The sequence below is a fragment of the Perognathus longimembris genome, chromosome 1 (assembly GCF_023159225.1).
Source record: "Perognathus longimembris pacificus isolate PPM17 chromosome 1, ASM2315922v1, whole genome shotgun sequence".
Lineage (NCBI taxonomy): Eukaryota > Metazoa > Chordata > Mammalia > Rodentia > Heteromyidae > Perognathus > Perognathus longimembris.
In genome coordinates, this window is record NC_063161.1 from 108,861,452 (window position 1) to 108,882,391 (window position 20,940).

Genomic DNA, 20,940 nt, shown 5'->3' on the forward strand with positions numbered 1-20,940 from the left:
CACTGTCCCTGGCTTCTTTTTGCTCAAGGCTAGCACTCTGCCACTTGAGCCACAGTGCCACTTCTGGACATTTTCTATGTATGTGGTGCTGGGGAATTGAACCTAGGGCTTCATGTATACGAGGCAAGCACTCTTGCCACTAGGCCATATTCCCAGCCCTAGCATTCCATTCTTGAGCTATAGGTACACCTTAGGTAATTGGTGTTAAGAGTCTTTTTTTTGCCGGTCCTGGGCCTTGGACTCAGGGCCTGAGCACTGTCCCTGCCTTCTTTTTGCTCAAGGCTAGCACTCTACCACTTGAGCCACAGCGCCACTTCTGGCCATTTTCTATATATGTGCTGCTGGGGACTCGAACCCAGGGCTACATGTATACGAGTCAAGCACTCTTGCCACTAGGCTATATTCCCAGCCCGGTGTTAAGAGTCTTACAGACTTTCTGCTTTGGTTGGCTTCAAACAGCAATCCTCACATCTCAGCCTCCTGAGTAGCTTGGATTATAGGTGTGAGCCACTGGCACTTGGCTTTAAAGATACACTTTTGATAAGCTTGATGGTGTGGCATGCAGGAGGATCTTGAAGTCAGACTGGGCTACACAGTAAAATTCAATCTAAATGTGCACATGTGCACACACGTGTGGGGGCATGCACATGTGTACACACACACACATAGGCACACACACATATTCCACAACACAGAAACCAAAACAAAAACCCAAACACTTACCATATTTCCCTCTCCCCAAACTTTTGAGAGCTTTTAGCAACTTTTCAGGGACACACAATTCTTTCCACTTACCATTTCCAAGGAAATCATTAGGCCTCCCCTTTTAAGACTGTAACTCTTTGTGGTAAGACTTAACAATAACATTATAAAAGGAATGTATATATAATCAGCATACCTCAAATAAGGTAATAAATACCCAATAAATAGAAAAGCTACCTTTTATTTAGAATGAGGCATATTCTGAATTACTACAAAATCAAACTCTGAGAATTATCTGAGCCACAAAAGTTGTTTTACAATAGAATTTAAGCAACTGCTTTGTAATTGGAATAAAACAAAAAGTATAAGAAAGGTAATTCATGTTCACACTCGCTTTTAATGCTAAACTACAAAAATCATGTTCTTACATATAATTCTGGAAAATCAAAACAAACCAGTACAACTTAAAAATAAACTTATTTAGGGAAAGAAAAGTGAAGGGTACATGAGATTTCTTTGTATATTTGCAACTTCCAATGAATCTAAAATTATTTTAAAATAAAAAAGTTTTGATGGGTGTCTGGTACATTTTTCTAATCCCAACTCCAGAAGTTAACTCAGGAGGACTATGAATTCAAGCCAGCCTACCCTAAATAGCAAGACCTTGTCTGGAAAGAGCAAACAAGTTTTAAAAAACATATTTGAGGTATGTAAACAGATACCAAATATATTGGTCAGGAAAAAAAAAGTTCGAGGTACAGTTTGATAGTGGATTAAAAAAAGTCAAACTATGAAATCTAGAATAAAAATTCTATATCTATTTTTAAAAACAGATGTAAAATCAGAGAAAAAAATTGGAGCATTAAACTCAAATACTTGCCCTACCACCTATAAGCTGAGTAGTACTTAATTCCTCAAGAGTAATGTGAAAATCAAATGAGATTTTATGAAAGTAAATTGTAAAATCTTACACTAATGCTATTATTAATATAAATTCCCCAGCCTTAATACTTTTTTCTTTTTAAAAAAGGCCTGTCTTCATTATATCATGCAGTCTTTTTCAATGAAACAAAAACACATTTTAAAAATGGCAAATTCGAACAAAGAAATACAGCAACTCAAGTTTATTACATGCAGATCCTTCTGCATTGTTGCTAACAGTTCACTGGTCCAAAATTACTAAAATACTTAAAAAACTATACATTATGTAAACAAAACATAAATAAGACAGCATAGATCTTTGTACATATATTTAGTACAGCTTGTTAGGGATTTAGGAATATGTACAATTTTACACCATGGGCTGCATTTTCACAATGCATAAATATATATATATTCTTTGTACAGAAACAAAAATAAGATTTCACTAATGACACAGAAAACTATATCATCAATATGCTGTAATAGTTCAAATTAAAAAAGAAATGTCAATTTAAGTGTGCAAAAGGCTAGCTTACTCTAGTCAAATTTGACTTTGTTCAATTTTTATACAGACAAGTAAATCTTGACCATATATTTAAACAAAGAACTTTTGAAAAACATCCTCTTATCAATGAGTGAAATGGTATGCACTTTTCCCTCTATACACTTTTCCCTCCCTAGAAAAAGAAAATCTTGCTGCAAGCTAATGAAAAGATACACACACGCACACACACACACTCACACATGCACGCGACCACACACACACACATTCTCAACTATGTATATAGTATGTTTTCAACAGTATAATAAACAGTTAAAATTTTTAAGGGAGTTAAAACAATGCCCCAATATTTAAAAACTGGCTCGTGTAGTCTACATTCAAGATGCAGCTGTGTCAGGTTTCTCTAAACCGGATGACTGAAAAGCAGGGAAGACAGAGGCAGGATTTCGACTGGCAGATACAACAATCTGAGAGAGAGATGAAGACAGTGAAGAAACCTTAGATGATGGAGTATTTATGGTGTTCAAAATGGCTCCTTCTGGGCTAACCAACAATTTTTTGACAGATGTGTCCAAAGGCAATACCGAAGTGCTACTTGGCAGTGGAGGATTACCAGAGGAAATGGCAGACACCAAAGATGTCTTAGCCAAAAGTGTAGCTGGAGGGGACTTAATAACCGAAGTCAATGACACTGCTGGTACAGGAGGCGGAATAGAAATTTTAGCAGTTGTGTTTACAATTTGTGGTGTTGCATGTACTGTGGGAACAGAACTTGCATTCCCAAGAGAGTTTATAATTTTTGTAGAGCTTCTTAGCGAATGTTTTACAGGTTGCCCACCTAAAGAATGGTTTGATCCTACTGTTATCTTCTGGGTAGGGTTATCTACCGGTGTAGCCTGAATGCCTTGGCCACTGTTTAGAACCAAGGGAGGTCCATATTTTGGATTAGTAGATATAAGGAGAACATGGCTGCCGGCTCCAAGACCTTGTGGTGGGACTATAAACCGGGCCCCATTAATCATGATCTGAGTACCAGGTGCCAAAGGTGTACTGGTATTGATAACTATTTTTTGCTGAATACAAGGTTCACTGAAGGCACCCCCTACCAGACTAGTTACATTTGATGGTGGTGTAGCAGTGTGAACAACAGAGCCACTTGGAGCACAACTGAAACTGGGGGTTGATTTTACTAAAGCAGGGGACATTTGGTGGTTTGGCAGAGAAGTAAAATTGGAAATGTTAATGATTCTACCTGGACTTGGTGAAAGTGTTGACAATTCAGTTTGAGGTTTATTTGTGTTTCCATTTGTTGGCACTGTAGTTGAAGTCCCTGGTGACTGAAATGAGAGAGAAGTCCGAGATTGTCTTTTAGAAAGAGATACAGGAGTTGTGGGTCCTGGTGCTGTTGCTGATTGTGGAACTGTGCTGATTATTTTTGAAGATGTAGTCACAGGTGTGGGCAAGGCAACAGTAACAGGGATTTGCAAAGCTGATGTCAAACATTTAGGAGTCAATGTTGGTTGTGTGGTTGAAATAAGAACAGAGGATGCAAGATGTCCTGTTTTCACAGTTGATATAGCCACAGTGTTTCCGAGATTTGATGTGGAAAGTCTATTTGACAAAATAGGCATAATTCTTGAAGAGGTATCATTTCCACTGCCTAACACAGGAGGTTGTGTCCCGGCTGTTGCAGAGGATGAGGTCACTGAAAGGGAACCCAAAGAAATATTTGCTCCTGTAACTGAAAACATGTTTACTGTTTTAGTTGCAGAAACTACTGATTCATTAACAGTGGGAATATTTTGACTCAAAAAATTTGAGCTTAATGAAACTGAATTACCAGTTGTTGACAGTGGCAAAACATAGGCCTTGCTACTTTTCTCTTCTTTCTGTGTTACACTTTGCAATATATTAAACGATGGTATAGCTGGTACACTGCCTGAAGGATTTACAATTGCTTGACCTATGTTTAGTCCAATTTTCACATCTTTTATTTGAGACACAGTTGGGGAAGAATTTATTTTTAATGGTGCTCCCACTGTAGATGGAATCAGTACTATTTGGGGTTGCTCTGGAGTCTTAATGTATGTTTTATTCAAGTGGGGAGAAAGAGTTTGTTTCAATGGTTCTGCAACAATAGTTGAGGCTGAAGTGCCACTGGGAACTGGAGCATTAATAAAAACTAATTTCTGGGTTGAAACACCTGTAGAGGTTGGCACAGGTTCCACATTAACTGCAGTTCCATTGCTAGAAGGAAGAACAGATGGAGCTGAGACTAGCATGAGTTTCTGAACTGGAGTCCCACTGATTACTTCTCCATTTATTGCTGCTGTTGCTTCTGATCTTGTAACAGGGTAACTTTTTGTGATATAATCTACTTGCTGTTGTTTAGTTGGAGTATGAATAACGTTTGCATTGGTTTGACCAAAATTTCCTGTTGATATGTTAATAACACTGACTGAACTACTTGTTGTGGATGGTGGCAGAGTGCTGGAAGAAACAGGGGATGACTTCAAGGGAGAAGAGGGTGCATGTGAAGTTTTATCTATCAAACTACCACTGCTGGAGGGCTGGCCTAATATAGGTTTGAGATTTTTTCCCACAGATGGATTAAAGCCACAAGGAATGGAAACAGAAGTGGGTGTTTGGCTGCAATGTGGAAGACTAGATGTAGTAGTCATTCCAGCTATTTGTGAAAAAACAGATGAGGATGAAGTTGATTTTGGTAACAGAAATGCCTGAAGTTGAGGAGCAAATGTGAAAACTGAGCCTGAAGATAAACTGTTGGGTGAACTTTGATCTGGATTGGTCTGCACTTTTACAACTCCAGTGTTCCCACCTCGTGTCCTAACAAGAATTGACTGTGAATCTCTTATACACACTGTTTTCAGTTCCTGCTTTGCTTCAGTAGAGTCAGTAGTTTGTTGAGCAAAACAGGTGAGATTACCAGGATTTGTAGATCCACTTAGTGTTGTTGCTGATAACAGAGGTTGAACTGTTGAGGAAATGATAGGTGAAACAACAGGCTGGGGGAATGTGGCTGCTGAAACTGCATTCTTGGCTTTTCCTGACTCATTCTGGCTAGTTTTAACTGGTGTTGTTAATAAATTACTTACAGAGGTTTTAGGTGACAAAGGCTGTGGTCTAGCACTACTACTATTTGAAGAAGGTGTGGTTATCATGTTAAAAACTGTGTTAGGTAGTTGGGCAGAAACCGTTCCTGTTGAGGTGACAAGAACTGATGCTGAAGAAGAGTTTATACTTGCTGTCGGTGGGAAAGATGGGTAATGTTGTTCTGTACCTTTTTGCTGAAGCGGTGATATTTCTTTTGCAATTGCTTTTCCTTCCTTGTGCTGAATCACGAAATTCTTAGGCAAAATAAGAACCTGTTGCATGATTTTTTCTCCCGTTTTAGGATCCATCACAGGTTGCATCTGAATTTTCACAGAGCTATTGTGAAGATCTATGGGCAACCACTGACCACAGGGCATTTTGTATACCATCTGTAAAGGACTTTTTGTAGTGGGTAGGCAGGGCAATGCTGGCTTCATGGGGCTTGCTTCTGGAGGAGACACAACTGGTGTTTCCACAGCAGGAGCACTTCTACCTGTAGAAGGGGGCAGTTGATTTGTTAAGGTCACTTTGTTCCCAATATTCTTTGCAAGCAAGGCCTGAATAGGTTTGGTCCCTTTTTGGAGAGTAGACACTGGTACTGAATCAACTGAGGCAACTGACTCAGGAAATGGTAGCTCTATATGTTTTGATTCATTCAAACAGTCAATTTGCATATCACCTTCTAAATTTTCAACTGTTGTCTCACTTGTGCTTAACTTTGCCTTCTTCCTCGGGGAAAGCTCTTTTGTGCTATCATCCTGATAATTAGTTTGTTTGGACTGTCGTTTAAGTGTTTTAGGCAGTGTCCTCAGTACATCCTTAGGAGGCAATTCCTTTTTCAACAGTTTGCTTCTGGCCATAGGAAAATCAATTTCTGACAATTTCATATCATCTGAAAATTATAAAACAAGCATTTGTTTACAGAAAACAGTGGTTGAACCATAATAACACCAATAATAAAAACAAAAGTCAATCTTTCAGCTGTCAATTTATCAAGAAGTTTACTGTTAGGTGATTCAAAAGCTTCAGCACCACCTATGAAGATAAAAGTAAAGTGACCTTTGACTAGAGCAACCAATTATTTTCTAATTCTGTTGCCAATGTAAATGCAAGAGGAAACTTTCTGTTAAAAAGATACTTAAACAAAGGACTCCAAAAGCAATACTTGCGAAACCATTTCCTTTAAACCAACTGAACAACTCATGGGGGGGAGAGAGAAAAGGGGAGGGGGAGGGGAGAATGAGGGAAGAGGTAACAAATAGTACAAGAAATGTACCCATGGCCTTATGTAAGAAACTGTAACCCCTCTGTACTTCACTTTGACAATAAATAAGTAATTAAAAAAAATAAAAAAAAGATACTTAAGCTAACAAGTAGGGCTCAGAGCTTAATTTGGGAAAGAATCTACTTGACTGTTTTCTTCTTCTCCATAGGAAAATCTTGACACCAAAGGCCATATAGCTCAAGTGGTAGAGAAACAGCAGTGAATGTGCAACTCAATGAAAACACAAGGCCCTGAATTCAAGTCTCAGTTAAGAGAAAGAGGGAATGATGGTGAGAGGGAAAGAGAAAGAAGGAGGAAGAGAAGGAGAAAAGGGAGATGGAGAGGAGGAAGGGGAAGGAGAGGGGAAAGGGAAAAGGAGAAGCAGAGAATTCTTCAGTCTATTCTGTTTTTAGAGACTCTAAAGGGTGAAAAATGTCTTTTTTCTGATGTTTATCCTAGTAACAAATTTGTGATCATATCTTAACATATTGAGTTGATAAGAAGTTACATTTTCATAATTCATCAAAGAAATTTAAAACACTGTTGATATATTTATAACCACAAACTTTCATGCTAACTTTTTATATAACTAAAGAAAGCCATTAAATTAGGTTTATGCAATAACTGGATGAGTTGAAATGAATTACATGTAGTCTGACCCAGACACTTAGCCTTACTAAAATGATGTCTCATTAGGCATTGTCTTGGTCATTGGAAAAATGGCAAACTTCACAGGAGTAGAGACTTTCTAAATTCCAAACTTCAGAAATAGGACTTCAAAACTAGTAATAATAAAAAGAAGAGAATGAAATGATTTCAAAGGGGTAACAGATTAAAGCTGCATGGTCTGTAATGAGCAGTGATATACCTACAGTTTGGAGTCAGTCCTTGGCTCCAGGAAGTCCTAGAAATAATACTGTCTCCGAAGAAATTTCTAATAAGGACATGAACAGTCCTTTAAAACATATCAGCTTTCTCCAATAAGACTATCATTTGCCTCCACAACAACAACAAAAAGCAATCTTAGTGCATTTAGTGTTGCTTTTTAAAAAAGTTTTAATGCCTACCTGAATCAAAGTGATCTTTCTCCAGAATATCTAGAGGTTCTGTTGAGTCTATAGACTTATTGATTTCTACTTTAGGAGATTCTTTCCCAGGATCTCCTTCACATTCTTCAGTAGTCCACAGCTCTCGAGAAAATTTATCATGATCAGGTTGTCTTCTGAAATCATCATAGTCTTTCTTTAGGCGACTCCTGAAATAAAATACCCAGTATAGCTAGTAATATATATGTATTAAACTCCCCTTTAACATTTGAAATTCTACATTAAAATACTTTTGTCAGTAAAGTTATGTTTTCATCTTTTTTTATTTCTTTTAAGATATTTTATATCTGTAGGTAAGTAGGCATGATTTATTTACTTATTTTCTGATTATTTTAGAGAAAGAATTTTCACAAACTTTTTTGCCCAGGCTGGCTTCAACCATGATCTTCTGGATCTCATCCTCCTGAGTAGCTGGCATTATAGGAATTAGCCACTGACTGGCACCTAGCCTATTTGTGTTTTTAACCTGTTTGGTGGTACTCTAGTTTGAATGAGGGGTCATGCACTTGTGAGGCCATTACTCTACCACATCCTACCCTCTTTTGTTTTCAGTTGTTTCTTGTGTTTCTCAGGGCCAATCTCAGTCTAATCCTCCTGCCCATAGCTTTCAGTGTATATGGGAAGACTGGAGTGCATCAGATGGTGTCTTGCTAATGTTTTGCCCAGGCTGGGCACAAACTGTGACTACTTCCTGAGTAGTGAAATTATAGGTGTGAACTATCATAATTAGTACTTCTTATTTTTTTGTGACAGGGTCTCACTCCAAGACTGAGGCTGCCTTGAACTTACTATGCAGATCAGGCTGTCCTTCAAGTAGTGATAATTCTGCTTTTTCTCTTAGAGAAAGCAAGGATTACTGGCATGTAGAACCTCATATGCCCAGTTTTAGTTTTAATCTGAAATGTACCTAAGAAGCCAGTCTCACCAGTGATCAAGAAGGCAAACTCTAGGATATATATCTCCGAAATTTAAAGATTATTATCTGCAAATTTCTGAATAAAGTTTGGATACCTCACTGTTTGGTCTTTCCAAGGATTACTAAACTATGCTAAAATTAGTCATTTTTAAAAAGCTAATCAAGAATTTTTTAGCAACAATATTGATTATTTGAGCAATGAACAGATTGTCACAGATGTATCCATCATTTAATCTTGTGAATGATAAACCTATGGGTCTTACTAGAAATAGATTTCATTAAGTCCAGGGAAGCAAAGCTAAGAAATAATTAATCTCTGGAACTTTCACAGAAACCTTAGCAATGTTTCTGAAAAACTATGGAGAGATGGAGACATTTCTAAATGATTGGATATTTTTGCTTTCAACTAAGTTTCTATTACTTAAACTTTTATCATTTGTCTGCTTAAAAAAGTCTGAACAGGGCTGGGGATATAGCCTAGTGGCAAGAGTGCCTGCCTCGGATACACAAGGCCCTAGGTTCGATTCCCCAGCACCACATATACAGAAAACGGCCAGAAGTGGCGCTGTGGCTCAAGTGGCAGAGTGCTAGCCTTGAGCAAAAAGAAGCCAGGGACAGTGCTCAGGCCCTGAGTCCAAGGCCCAGGACTGGCCAAAAAAAAAAAAAAAAAAAAAATCTGAACAACCAGGCACTGGTGGCTCATGCCTGTAATCTTAGCTACTCAGGAGGCTGTGATCTGAGGATCAAAGTTTGACACCAGCCCAGGTCTGTGAAATTCTTATTTCCAATTAACCACCAAAAAGCTGGAAGTGGAGCTGTGGCTCAAAGTGGTAGAGGGTTAGCCCTAAACAAAAGAGCTCAGGAACAGCCAAGGCCCTGAGTTGAAGCCCTACAACCACGCAAAAAAGGAAAAAAAATTATTTAGTTAATCTCTTCTCTCCTAATTTCTTGAACATATTTCTAAGACTTTTACCCACTTTCAGTTATCAATTCTTATTCCTAATCTTCCTCAACACATAATGAACAGTTTTCCTTTTTTTTTTGAAACATTTATCTATTTTTTGTATTGGGTTATTTACTTTGTTTTATTATTCTATCATCCATCCATCCATCTATCCACCCACCCACTCATCCTTACATGCCAGCCTCCTGAATAACCAGGATAGCAGCAGTGAGCCATCAGCGGCTGACTTGAAACTCTTTTAAGTAACAAAATATTTATATTGTTGTTGTAAAATTAAAAATAATAGACAAGTTTATATATAGTTGCAAAGCAGATGTATATATAGATTATTGCAATTTTCAAAGAAAATATAACCATGTGTAAAGAAACTTTTTGAAACAAACTTAAGTTTTTACTATAGCAGTTTCATTTTCTTATTCTAAATGCCTTAGTAAAATTTTGTAAAATAAATTTCTAACAGAAAAGAGAGATTAAAGTTTAATGACTATGGCATATGCTACCCTCACGCATACACTATGAAATAGGTGTTAATACTGAAGTTTCTAAACTGGCTCTTTTGGAGAAAGTAGGACAAAAAAGAAATATTGTTCCAGACATGTTTAAAAAGAAGCAAGGAATGAACAGGTATAGTTGGGGTGAGTTCAACTGACATTGTTCAAGTGTTTGGTTTTTTTTTTTTTTGCCAGTCCTGGGGTTTGAACTTCTTTTGCTCAAGGCTAGCACTCTACCACTTGAGTCACAGTGCCACTTCTGGCTTTTACTGTTTATGCGCTACTGAGGAATCAAATCCAGGGCTTCATGCATGCTAGGCAAGCACTCTACCACTAAGCCCCATTCCCAGCCCTTCAAAGATTTTTTTCCCCTTACTTTAGAAAACTTAAAAATTATGGAGTAACTCAAAATCACTAAGATATATTACTAATCGGGACTCTTTCAAACTAAAAATAGGTAAACTGTATTTTACACTATAACACTATTACTGTGTGACACAATCACTACAGTGTGAGTGCTTTAACACGTAAGTGCTAAGGATGTAGCTCAGTGGGAGAATGTTTGTCTAGCATGTGCAAAATACTGGGTTGAATACCATTCTCTGTGAGTAAACAAACAGCAATATATCCCTTCTATGTAAAACCTTTCAATATCTCTCAGAGTAAAAGCTAGTTTTTAAAGTCCTATGTGATCTGAATACATTTCATTTTATCTCTGTGATTCTTGTCTTTCTCATTCATCCTGCTCAAGCTAATTTGCCTCTTTGCATTTCTCAACCCCTCCCCCCAAAAGCCCCCCCAGATATCCCAACTTTTGAGACTACCCACTTTCTACTCTCCCTGCTTTTCCCTCAGATTATCCACAGGGCTATCTCCCTCATTTCTATCAAGAGTAATCCTTCATCCTCTCCCAAACAGGCATTTCCTATTCCTTCAGCCTTTATTACATTTGGGTTCATATGTTTCTTCCATTACAACGTAAGTCAGAGTAGAGACCTGCTAATCAACACCGTTTTCTTACGTTTTGAGGAAATGTCTTACACAGAGGACACTAAAAAGTATCTGCTGAATTACAAATGAGTGGAAAAGTATATCTTTCCCAAAACCATCAATTAAGAACCCCAGAATAAGTAAAACAGATCATAAAGATTTAATTACCTGTTTCTTTGAAAAGCCTTCATTAACTTTGGTTCCCATGGTAATAATTCATTTAAAAGACGTATCAATGTACTATGCAATTCTTTTACAGCTTGCCTCCGATGATACCATTTGCCCTAGGAACACAATATTTTAAAGTAAATCCCTTAGATTTCATCTAAAAGTCAACATCAAGCTTTATCTGCTGAGTAAAAAAGCAAAGTGCCAATAACCAATTAATAATGATTCTTCCACAAATGCTTGCAGAAAGGGGAGAAATAAATCTTGTTTTAATTATCTATTTTGGTGCTGGTCTTGGTGCTTTAACTCAGGGACTAGGCACTGTCCCTGAGCTTTTGTCATCAAGGGTAGTGCTCTACATCTTGAGACACAGTTCTACTTAGGGCTTTGTGGTGGTTAAATGAAGATAAAAGTCTCACAGAAATCCTGCCTAGACTGGTTTTGAACCTCAGTCCTCAGCAATCAACCTCCTGAATAGCTAGGATTATAAATGGAACACACCAGCTCCTGGCAGTAAATCTTTTTTTTTTTTTTTGCCAGTCCCGGGCCTTGGACTCAGGGCCTGAGCACTGTCCCTGGCTTCTTTTTGCTCAAGGCTAGCACTCTGCCACTTGAGCTCACAGCACCACTTCTGGCCATTTTCTATATATGTGGTGCTAGGGAATTGAACCCAGGGCTTCATGTATACAAGGCTAGCACTCTTGCCACTAGGCATATTCCCAGCCCCAGTAAATCTTATATATTTAACAATTTCCAATTCTACAGGAGAAATCTGAAACTCATTTTATTCAACCAGGTGACAAATATTTAAATGCTTAATTATGTCGTAATAAAAATTTTAATAAATAATTGACTATATACATGCGAAGATTCCCACTGACAAACACATGAACCCAAACCCCGTAAGAATACATTTATATGAACTCATCAAATAAGCAAAAGTAAGCTCATTCAGCAGTTTTTGTAATTTTCCCCAAGAGTAAAGAAAAAAGTAAAAAAAGCTAGGTTTATCTCTAAAAACCAATCTTCCTTACAAAAGATCGTTTGAACCTTCCTTAAGATATTTCAATTTTAATAGCTCATAGCACAGAAAAGCAATCAAAATATTCAATTGTTTAAAAAATTACAATACTGTACTAATAATTATTACTGATGACTCTTCCATTTGCTAAGTGTTACTCTAGGTATTTTACATCTTTCTCTCTCCCTGTCTGGCATTGATGAGAGCCCTTCTGAGTTGTGTGTACAGCTTTTTAAAAAGGCTCAGAGAAGATTTAATCTTGTTTAAGGTCTACAAACCTGAATTTGTATCTGATTCTAAAGTTTAAGTTCTCAGAACTATATTGTTACCTTTTAAAAATGATATTACATAAATCCAGAATGAGGCAGGTTATAATAAACCTCTAGTAAGAATACACCTCACCAATATACATAAAATTATCTGAATAATGAAAGGACAAATTCATAGCAGTTTAAGTCAACCCTTGTTTCCTGACAATATCAATGTATATCTATCATTACTGTCATCTACTTACTGTTAATTACCATGTTGTATATTTTGTAAAAGCTTTGAGATGCAATTCACATACCATACAATCCAAATATACTGTTTTAACAAAAGACACACAATTATGTATGCGATGGATCACATTTAACATGCATAAAATTAGACTTCATCCTATAAGCAACAGTTAAGGGAGTCAATCTGCTCATATCCATAAGGTAAGGCAGAAAAATTACTGTCTTGAGCAAAAAGCACATCCTAAATGTTCTTTACATGAATTCCCCAATTTTATGTATATAAAACCTTCAATACTTCAAATGGAAATTTCAGTCCCATATAAGCCTAATCAGTTATTAGTACAACTTTACCAAAAAGGTTTTTGTGCTTTAAATCAGGAGAGTTATTTACACATAAAAGCTATGTTTCTACTTCTGAAGGTTTTTTAACGTAGGAAGCAAATTGTTTATTAAAAGTGGGAAGCTGTGGGAGTATACATTCACATGTTTATAACGGACATAAAACCTACACTTACAAATTCTTGGGTTTTAGTGGAATGACAAACATAGAAGGAAAAAAAATGAAAGGAAATTGATTTTTATTTCATGTATTAACCTAAAATGGACTTTTAAAAAACTGTTATAGAAATGAACATAGGATTCAGTTTAACAATGAGTTATACCTTAAAACATTATTCTTTTCAAAGAAAAATTTTGAGATAGTACTTATCCTATTTTTTTTTTGTCAGTCCTGAGGCTTTTTTTTTTTTTGCCAGTCCTGGAGCTTGGACTCAGGGCCTGAGCACTGTCCTTGGCTTCTTTTTGCTCAAGGCTAGCACTTTACCTCTTGAGCCACAGCACCACTTCCGGCTTTTTTTCTGCTTATGTGGTGCTGAGGAATCGAACCCAGGGCTTCCTTCATGGTAGGCAAGCATTCTACCATTAAGCCACATCCAAGCCCCTGGGGTCTGAACTCAGGGCCTGAACATTGTCCTTGAGCTTTTTTGCTCAAAGATAGTACTCTACCACTTGAGCCACAGCTTCATTTCTGGCTTTTTGAGGGTAATTGGAGATAGGAGTCTTATGAACTTCTCAGGCTCCAGAGTAGCTAGCTAGGTTTACTGGTGTGAGCCACCAGCGCCTGGCAAACACTTATTCTAACCTACAAAAACCTAACCAATAAACCTAACACATAATGAAACTGCAAAGTAACTTTTGAATAGACAAAGCAAACTTGAATTGAGGAAGATGAAAAGGCAGTTAAGATTACAGCCACCCTATATCCTTTGTGGAATGAGGTAGGGTTTTATTTCAAAAAATAAGAAATAGGTTTTTTTTCCTTCTTCAGTAAGGCATATGAACAACATTGTTTTTCTACTTCTTAGCAAAAAATGAAATAGTGAAATTGAAGGCAAACTTTTAAAACTAAAGAGAGGAAAAGAAAAGGCACAAGGGATAGAGGTAAAGAGACTATCCTCTCTGTGACGGGATTAATTAGAAAAATGCTAAAAGTCTAGGGAGCACGAGGCACACTGAATTTCTCACTGAAGGTTTCTCACTGAAGAAGCAAAAGATCATCACTGCAGAGATAATGGAGTTGTATGCTTGCCTCTCCATTAAAACAAGAATGATGAGATGAGGAATGCAGACCTTAGCTACGTTTAGGTAGAGGAAAAGCAGGAAGGCTAGACTGTGGAGGTGAATATTGTTATTCCAAGAAGACATTGCTTTAGCTGCTAAATAGCAAAATTAATGTAGAAAAGAATTTATTTATCTTTAGAGATGATTTTTTTTTTGTGATTGAACTCAAGACTGTGTGCTTAAAAAACTGGGGCTCTCTCATTTGAGCCATGCTAGTTTTGCTGTGGTTATTTTTGAGATTAGAGTCTTGCTTTTTGCTCTGGCCAGAACAGACAGCTTTCCTTTTATTTATGCTTTCTGCCAAGGCTGAGCTTACAGGGTGTGCCACCATTCTCAGCTTTTGCTTTTTTAATTGTTTAGGGAAAAAGAAGGTGCCTTAAAAATGTCTCTCTTTTGCTCTTGCTGCCCTGGAGCCATGACTTTCTGTGCCCATTGGTTAAGGTGGATTCTCCTGAACTTTTTGAGGGCTGGCTTTGAACCACGATCCACCCAATCTCCATCTCTTGAGTAGTTAGCTAGGATTTCAGGCATGAACTACTGGCACTCAGCACTTGATTATTCATTTTTAATTAATTAAACAGTGAGAACTACTGAACTAACTAGCAGATTGCTAAAAGGAAAGGAACTTAAATGTTAATCAGAGGGCAGACTAATTTCATATATCCTCTGATGTGTTTGGAAGTATTTATGTTTTGTACATTTCCTCGCTGTCCTTTTTCCCTTCCCTCTCTCCTCTTCTTTCCTTTCTTTTTTGTCTTTGGTAGTACTTGAGATTTAAGCGAAGGTCTAATGCCCACTGGGAAGGTGCTTTACTATTTTAGTCACACCTCCAGCACCTTTATTCATTAGCTATTTTCAAGGGAGGGCCTCACCTTTTATACCTGGGCTGTGATCATGTCAATGTGGATGACAGGCACATGCCACTGTGCCCAGGCATTGGTTAGGATGGAGTCTCTCAAACTTCTCAGAGGTTGGCCTTGGGCCATGATCCTCTCTGATAATCTGCATCCCAACTAGCTAGGATTACAGGATTGAGTCACTGCACCTTGCTGGCCTATTCCTGCTCATTATGTCCTTAGAGTATGTTATTTCACTTATAATTTGAAAATGCATATTTAACCATTCTATATTTGGGAAATGAACAAAACAATTTATTAGTTTCATAATATAAGTTATAGAAAGTAAAGTTTGATAAATTTTTTCATCTTGAACATACATCAAAATGATACGATGATCTTAACAAAGGGTATTCCTATACCATACCATCAGTTACATGAATCTATAGTTTTTATACTGGCTAAAAGGGGGAGAGGCTTAAAAAATTGAGAATCAGTGCATTGGGATAGGTATTTGTGGCCAATAAAACTGCTATTTCATGTGCTATCTCTTTGGCCAAAACATACTGCTTACAATCCAAATGGAATTAAAATAATGAAAATGTCCCTTTCTACTCTGTGGTGATCTCAGAGTTTCATAGTATATAGTGGAACTCATGCATAAAAATAGTTATTAAGCTGTGTTACTGGTGGCTCATGCCTATAAACCTAGCTACTCAGGAGGCTGCGATGTGAAGACTGCACTTCAAAGCCAGCCTGGGTAGGAAGGTCAATGGGACTCTTATATCCAAATAACCACCAGAAAACCAGAAGTGGAGCTGTAGGTCAAAGTGGTAGAGTGCTAGCCTTGAGTGGGGGAAAAAAGGTATTAGAAAGTTATGAATTTTTAAAAAGAAATTTAGAGTTGGTAAGATTGGGTCTAATATAATAAAAATATTTAAAATCAAATACATCTTGAACTCTGGCCATAAACTACAAATGAGCAATAGCTTTTTGGACAGATCATTTATTTATAAACATACATAAAAGCAAAACTAATAATTGCTATGTTTCTTCTTGGATGAACTTATTTAAAGCATAAGGGCATAATGTGTGTGTGTGTGTGTGCGTGCGCGCACATGCACACACGCGTCCTGGTCTTGGGGCTTGAATTCAGGGCCTGAGCTTTTTTGTTCAAGGCTAGCTAGCATTCTACCGCTTGAGCCACAGGTCCACTTCCAGTATTTTAGTGATTAATTGGAGAGTCTTACCTGCCAGGACTGGCTTTAAACAATGTTCCTCAGATCTCAGCCTCACAAGTAGCTAGGATTACAAGTGTGAACCACTGGTACCCATTGAGGGCATACTTTTTTTTACGGCAAAACTGTCCAAAGTCCAACCAGGAAGTACTTGTAGACAGAAATAGAGTATTTTTATTTTTATTTTTTTGAGACAAGGTGTCACTGTAGCTCAGTGAGGCCTGGAATTCTTTATGAGCCCAGGTTGGCCTCAAAATCGTGATCAGTTGGCAGAAACAGACTTTAGAAGTCTTACATCTATTGAATGCAAAAATCCGCTCTCCTACTATATAATATAATCTCTGTTAGTCCTCACGAAGACAATCTCTAAAGAAGAAATGAATTATATTGTGTAAATGCTTATATTTACATGCAGGTATCTTGTTACATGGGAATGTAGCTTAGTGCTACAATGCTTGCCTAGCATGCATGAAGCCCTGGATTTGATTCCTCAGTACTACATAAACAGAAAAAGCTGGAGTAGTACTGTGGGTCAAGTGGTAGAGTACTAGCCTTGAGCGAAAGAAGCTCAGGGACAGTGCCTAGGCCCTGAGTTCAAGGCCCAGGACTAGAAAAAAAAAAAGGAACTAAAATCTCTAAAACTTTTATTTAAAAATTATAATTAAAATTATGGTGATTTAAAATTTAGAAGTGAATTAAAACAAGCTAAAAGGAAAAACATCAAGCTACTCCCTTTTCAAACACAATGGATATTGATTTAATAAAAACTGTAAAAATTTTTAGAAACTGTACTGAGTAATAAAATGAAAGATTAATATAGCAGTTAGATGGATTAGTGAAAGCATGTTGTGGAGCAGTGGTATAACTTTCTCATATGAATTATGCATATAATTTTACTTCAGATTTTATAAGCAATCATTGAATATGGAGTCAAATTAACTGTTCTCAATGTTAGAATTCTATTTTCAGAAATAAAAGAAAAAAATTTAAACAAAAGGGGTTGGGGGGATGACTCAAATGGTACAGTGCTTGTAAGGCAAATCCAAGGATCCATCTTCAAACTCCAGTACTGCCATGTATATGTTTTTTTCTTCCTAAAATAACTTCAATGTACTATGTGAATTTAATAATTGAAATAGCTACCAAAGGTTACTTTAGTTAGGAAAGAGTAGTATTAAAAAATCAATAATTACAGAGCTTGACATAAAGGATAGATTTCAAAAATACATGCTGAAAACAAACATCCAATTACAGTCTAAGTTTGAAGCTTACCTTTAATCACTTCTTGTCCAATGTCCACAGCAGATGCAGATTGCCAGCTCCCTTTCCATTCATTAGATGCCTCAACTACCAAACCATGGAGGCCATTTACTTATTTTATTCATTTATATTTTTGAGCCAGGATTTCACTATGTAGCCCAGGCTGGCCTGGAACTTCTACATAGCTCAGCTGACCATGAACTTGCGATCCTTCTGCCTCAGCCTCTTTAGTGCTGAGATTACAGATGTGTGCCACCATTACAGGATATGGAGGTTTTTTTTAAAATAACTTTCTAGGGATTACTACAAAGAGGAGCTGATCCATAATCACAAGGTAAGTCCTTTATTATATTATGCAGTTTTATAAGTTTTTGACAGCAATATACTAATAACCTAGGGAACCATAAAGGAAAAAATTTAAAAACTTATAAGACTACACAATATTTCAAAATGAAAAGCTCCATCAGTGACTGTGAAATGAGTATGGGGGAACTTACCTTACAACTAAAGAATAACTCCACTCTGCTGCAGTAATCTGGGATAGGTATGACAGCACCAGCATAATACTGGCTAGGGTGTTGCAAGGAGAGGGAGTTGGCAATCTACTGATGCTGGGGACACTGGACACCTAAGGAAGAAAAAGAAAAATAATAAATTCTAGATTTATTAAGCATCATATCACAATAACATATTTTACAAATTAATAAATGAAGATGCTTTGTATGCTGGGTGCTGGTGGCTCATGCCTGTAATCCTAGCTACTCAGAAGGATGAATCTGAGAATCATGCTTTAAAGCCAGCTGGGGCACATAAACCTGAAAAGACTCCTTAAAAAAATCTCCATTTTGATTAGCATCATTTTATATGGTCATATGTACATAGCTATTGAGTTATTGTGATCCTCTGCTAGGAGTATCCTAGACATATACTAATTATTACAAATGAGAGAAACCATGCAGCCTATGTTTCTTTGGGTATGGCTTACTTCACTTAATATGATTTATTCCAAGTCTTCACATTTCCTTACTAATGGGGCGATGTCATTCTTTTTGATGGAAGCATAGAATTCCATTGTGTATATATACCACATTTTCTTGATCCATTCTTCTACTGAGGGGCATCTGGGTCGGTTCCATATCTGAGCTATGGTAAATAATGCTGAGCAGTAATAAGCCAGAAATGGAGGTGTGGCTCAAAAGACAGAGTACCAGCTTTAAGCACAAAAGCTGGGTAAGAGCTGTAGGCCATGAGTTCAAGCTCCGGTATTGGCACACATACTCAAAAAACTTTAGATACTTTATGTATGTTACACTTAGTGAAAGTCACTTACTTATACAAATATCAAATTACTTATGCAGATTTTCTTATAATGATATATTTAATTTAAATAAGTATTAATAGTTAAAGAAGTTAAAATCATGCTAGGCATTGGTGGTTCATGCCCGTAATACTAGTTACCTAAGGAAGTTGAGATCTGAACATAATGACTTGAAACTAGCCCAGGCAGAAAATCTTCTTTCCAATTAACTTTTCTCTCCAATTAACCACCAAAAGTGTTAAGTGGAACTGTGGCTCAAATGGTAGAGCAGTAGACATGAGCCAAAAAGCTAAGCATGAACTCAATGCTTTAGTTCAAGTAGCACTGACACACAAAAAGTTAAAATTACATATAAATACACAAAGAATTCTCTTAATAACCGAACTTTCTTTTTATTATTGTGGAAATAAATGTAGTTTTATTACCAAGAACCCCTTAATGAAAATTACAAAATTTTATATCAACTTAAAAGTTTATTGTGCCAGGCACTGGAAGCTCACACCAGTAATTTTAGTTACTCAGGAGAATGGTATCTGAGGATCATGGTTCAAAGCCTAGGTAAGAAAGTCCATGAGATTCTTATCTCCAATTAACCAGTATAAAGCAGGAAATGGAGGTTTGGTTCAGGTGGTAGAGTGGCCTTGAGCTTAAAAGGTAATAAGCAAAGTACTTAAAAAGCTGTGAGGCCCTGAGTTCAAGCCCCAGTACCAGCACACACACACACACACACACACACACACACAACACAATTTCAATGAAGAGTTCAATATAAAAGTAAATATAAAAGAGTTCAATAATAAAAGTACAATGCTACCTTCCTATATGCTTTTGTCTACAAAGGGTACTAAGAGCACAGAAAAACAGATCACAAAACAATTTTTATTACAGCGTTGGTTCTTGTCACAGATATAAAACCTGTGGTAGTTAAGGATTATCAATACATTATCATCGATGTATCAATATATTATGCTTTTCAAATCAAATGCAAATAACTTAGAAAGCTAGGTGGATCTTATATGAGATATCTCATTTAAAACACTAAAAATATACAAAGGTAGCTTGCAAATAATTTAAACTCGCATAAAACATATTAAGTATTTCATGCTAAGCTTTTTTTGAAAAATATTTTTAATTAAAATATCTGGTGGCTTACGCCTGTAATCCTAGCTACTCAGGAGGCTGAGATCTGAGGATCACGGTTCCATGCCAGCCTACGCAGAAAAGATTCCATGAGTTATCTCTAATTAGCCTCTCAAAAACTGGAAGTGGTGCTGTGGCTCAAAGTGGTAAAGCAAAAGAGCAAGAGAGCTTAGTGACAGTGCCCAGATCGGCAGCCCAACAACAGATAAAAAAAAAAAAAGATAGAGAGATTTATTAAACAGAAGGGTTACAGTTACATAAGTCAGGCAGAGTACATTTCCTTTTGGACAATGTCATCCCTTCCCTTTCTCTTTCCCAGTTTTATGCTATGCAAATATTTTAATAAACTATGTGATAATCTTCTTAGTCTAAGAATATTAGAAATTATAAATGAAAAGGTAGTACTATATTCAGCAAGTATTCCCTATTTTTCTTTTCCTCTCCCTGTCTCTGTCATTCTTTTGTGCTGGTACTAGGGCTTGAACTTAGAACCTTACATTCTAGCTTGGTCTTTTCATTCCAGGTACCATGTCTCCAGTTCACACTTAAAAAATTGTTTACATAGAGAAATCATAACCATATTCATATATCCTGAACATTCATAGTTTAGGGGACACAACATTGAAGTAATCTTCTGTTATACAGTCCTTTAAAGAGTATTAATTTTGAAAGTATAATTAAATGTTTGCATATTAACATGGAAACAGTTTTAAAGTATTTTAATATTGTCAGAGGTTCTAATTAATTACCATGTGCCATATATGTCCTACTGAGATACTCTCACCAGTTTTCATTTAAGACTGATAGGAAAAAGAAAATCATTTATATTTTATTCTAAAGGCATCCCATACTGAATAATACATAATTCA

General features: G+C 36.8%; 1 protein-coding gene across 2 annotated transcripts in view; it reads right to left on the reverse strand.

The window, feature by feature from the left end:
* Positions 1-1,811: 1,811 nt before the first annotated feature.
* Positions 1,812-20,940, reverse strand: part of Kiaa2026 (KIAA2026 ortholog) — an 83,990-nt gene continuing 64,861 nt past the window's right edge. For both annotated transcript variants that reach the window (XM_048346429.1, XM_048346359.1), the window contains 3 exons: positions 11,139-11,254; positions 7,571-7,758; positions 1,812-6,131 (listed from right to left, as the gene is read on the reverse strand). In XM_048346429.1, coding sequence (XP_048202386.1) covers positions 2,503-6,131; positions 7,571-7,758; positions 11,139-11,254 — 3,933 coding nt within the window. In that variant the 3' untranslated portion in view covers positions 1,812-2,502. The remainder of the gene's footprint in view (positions 6,132-7,570; positions 7,759-11,138; positions 11,255-20,940) is intronic.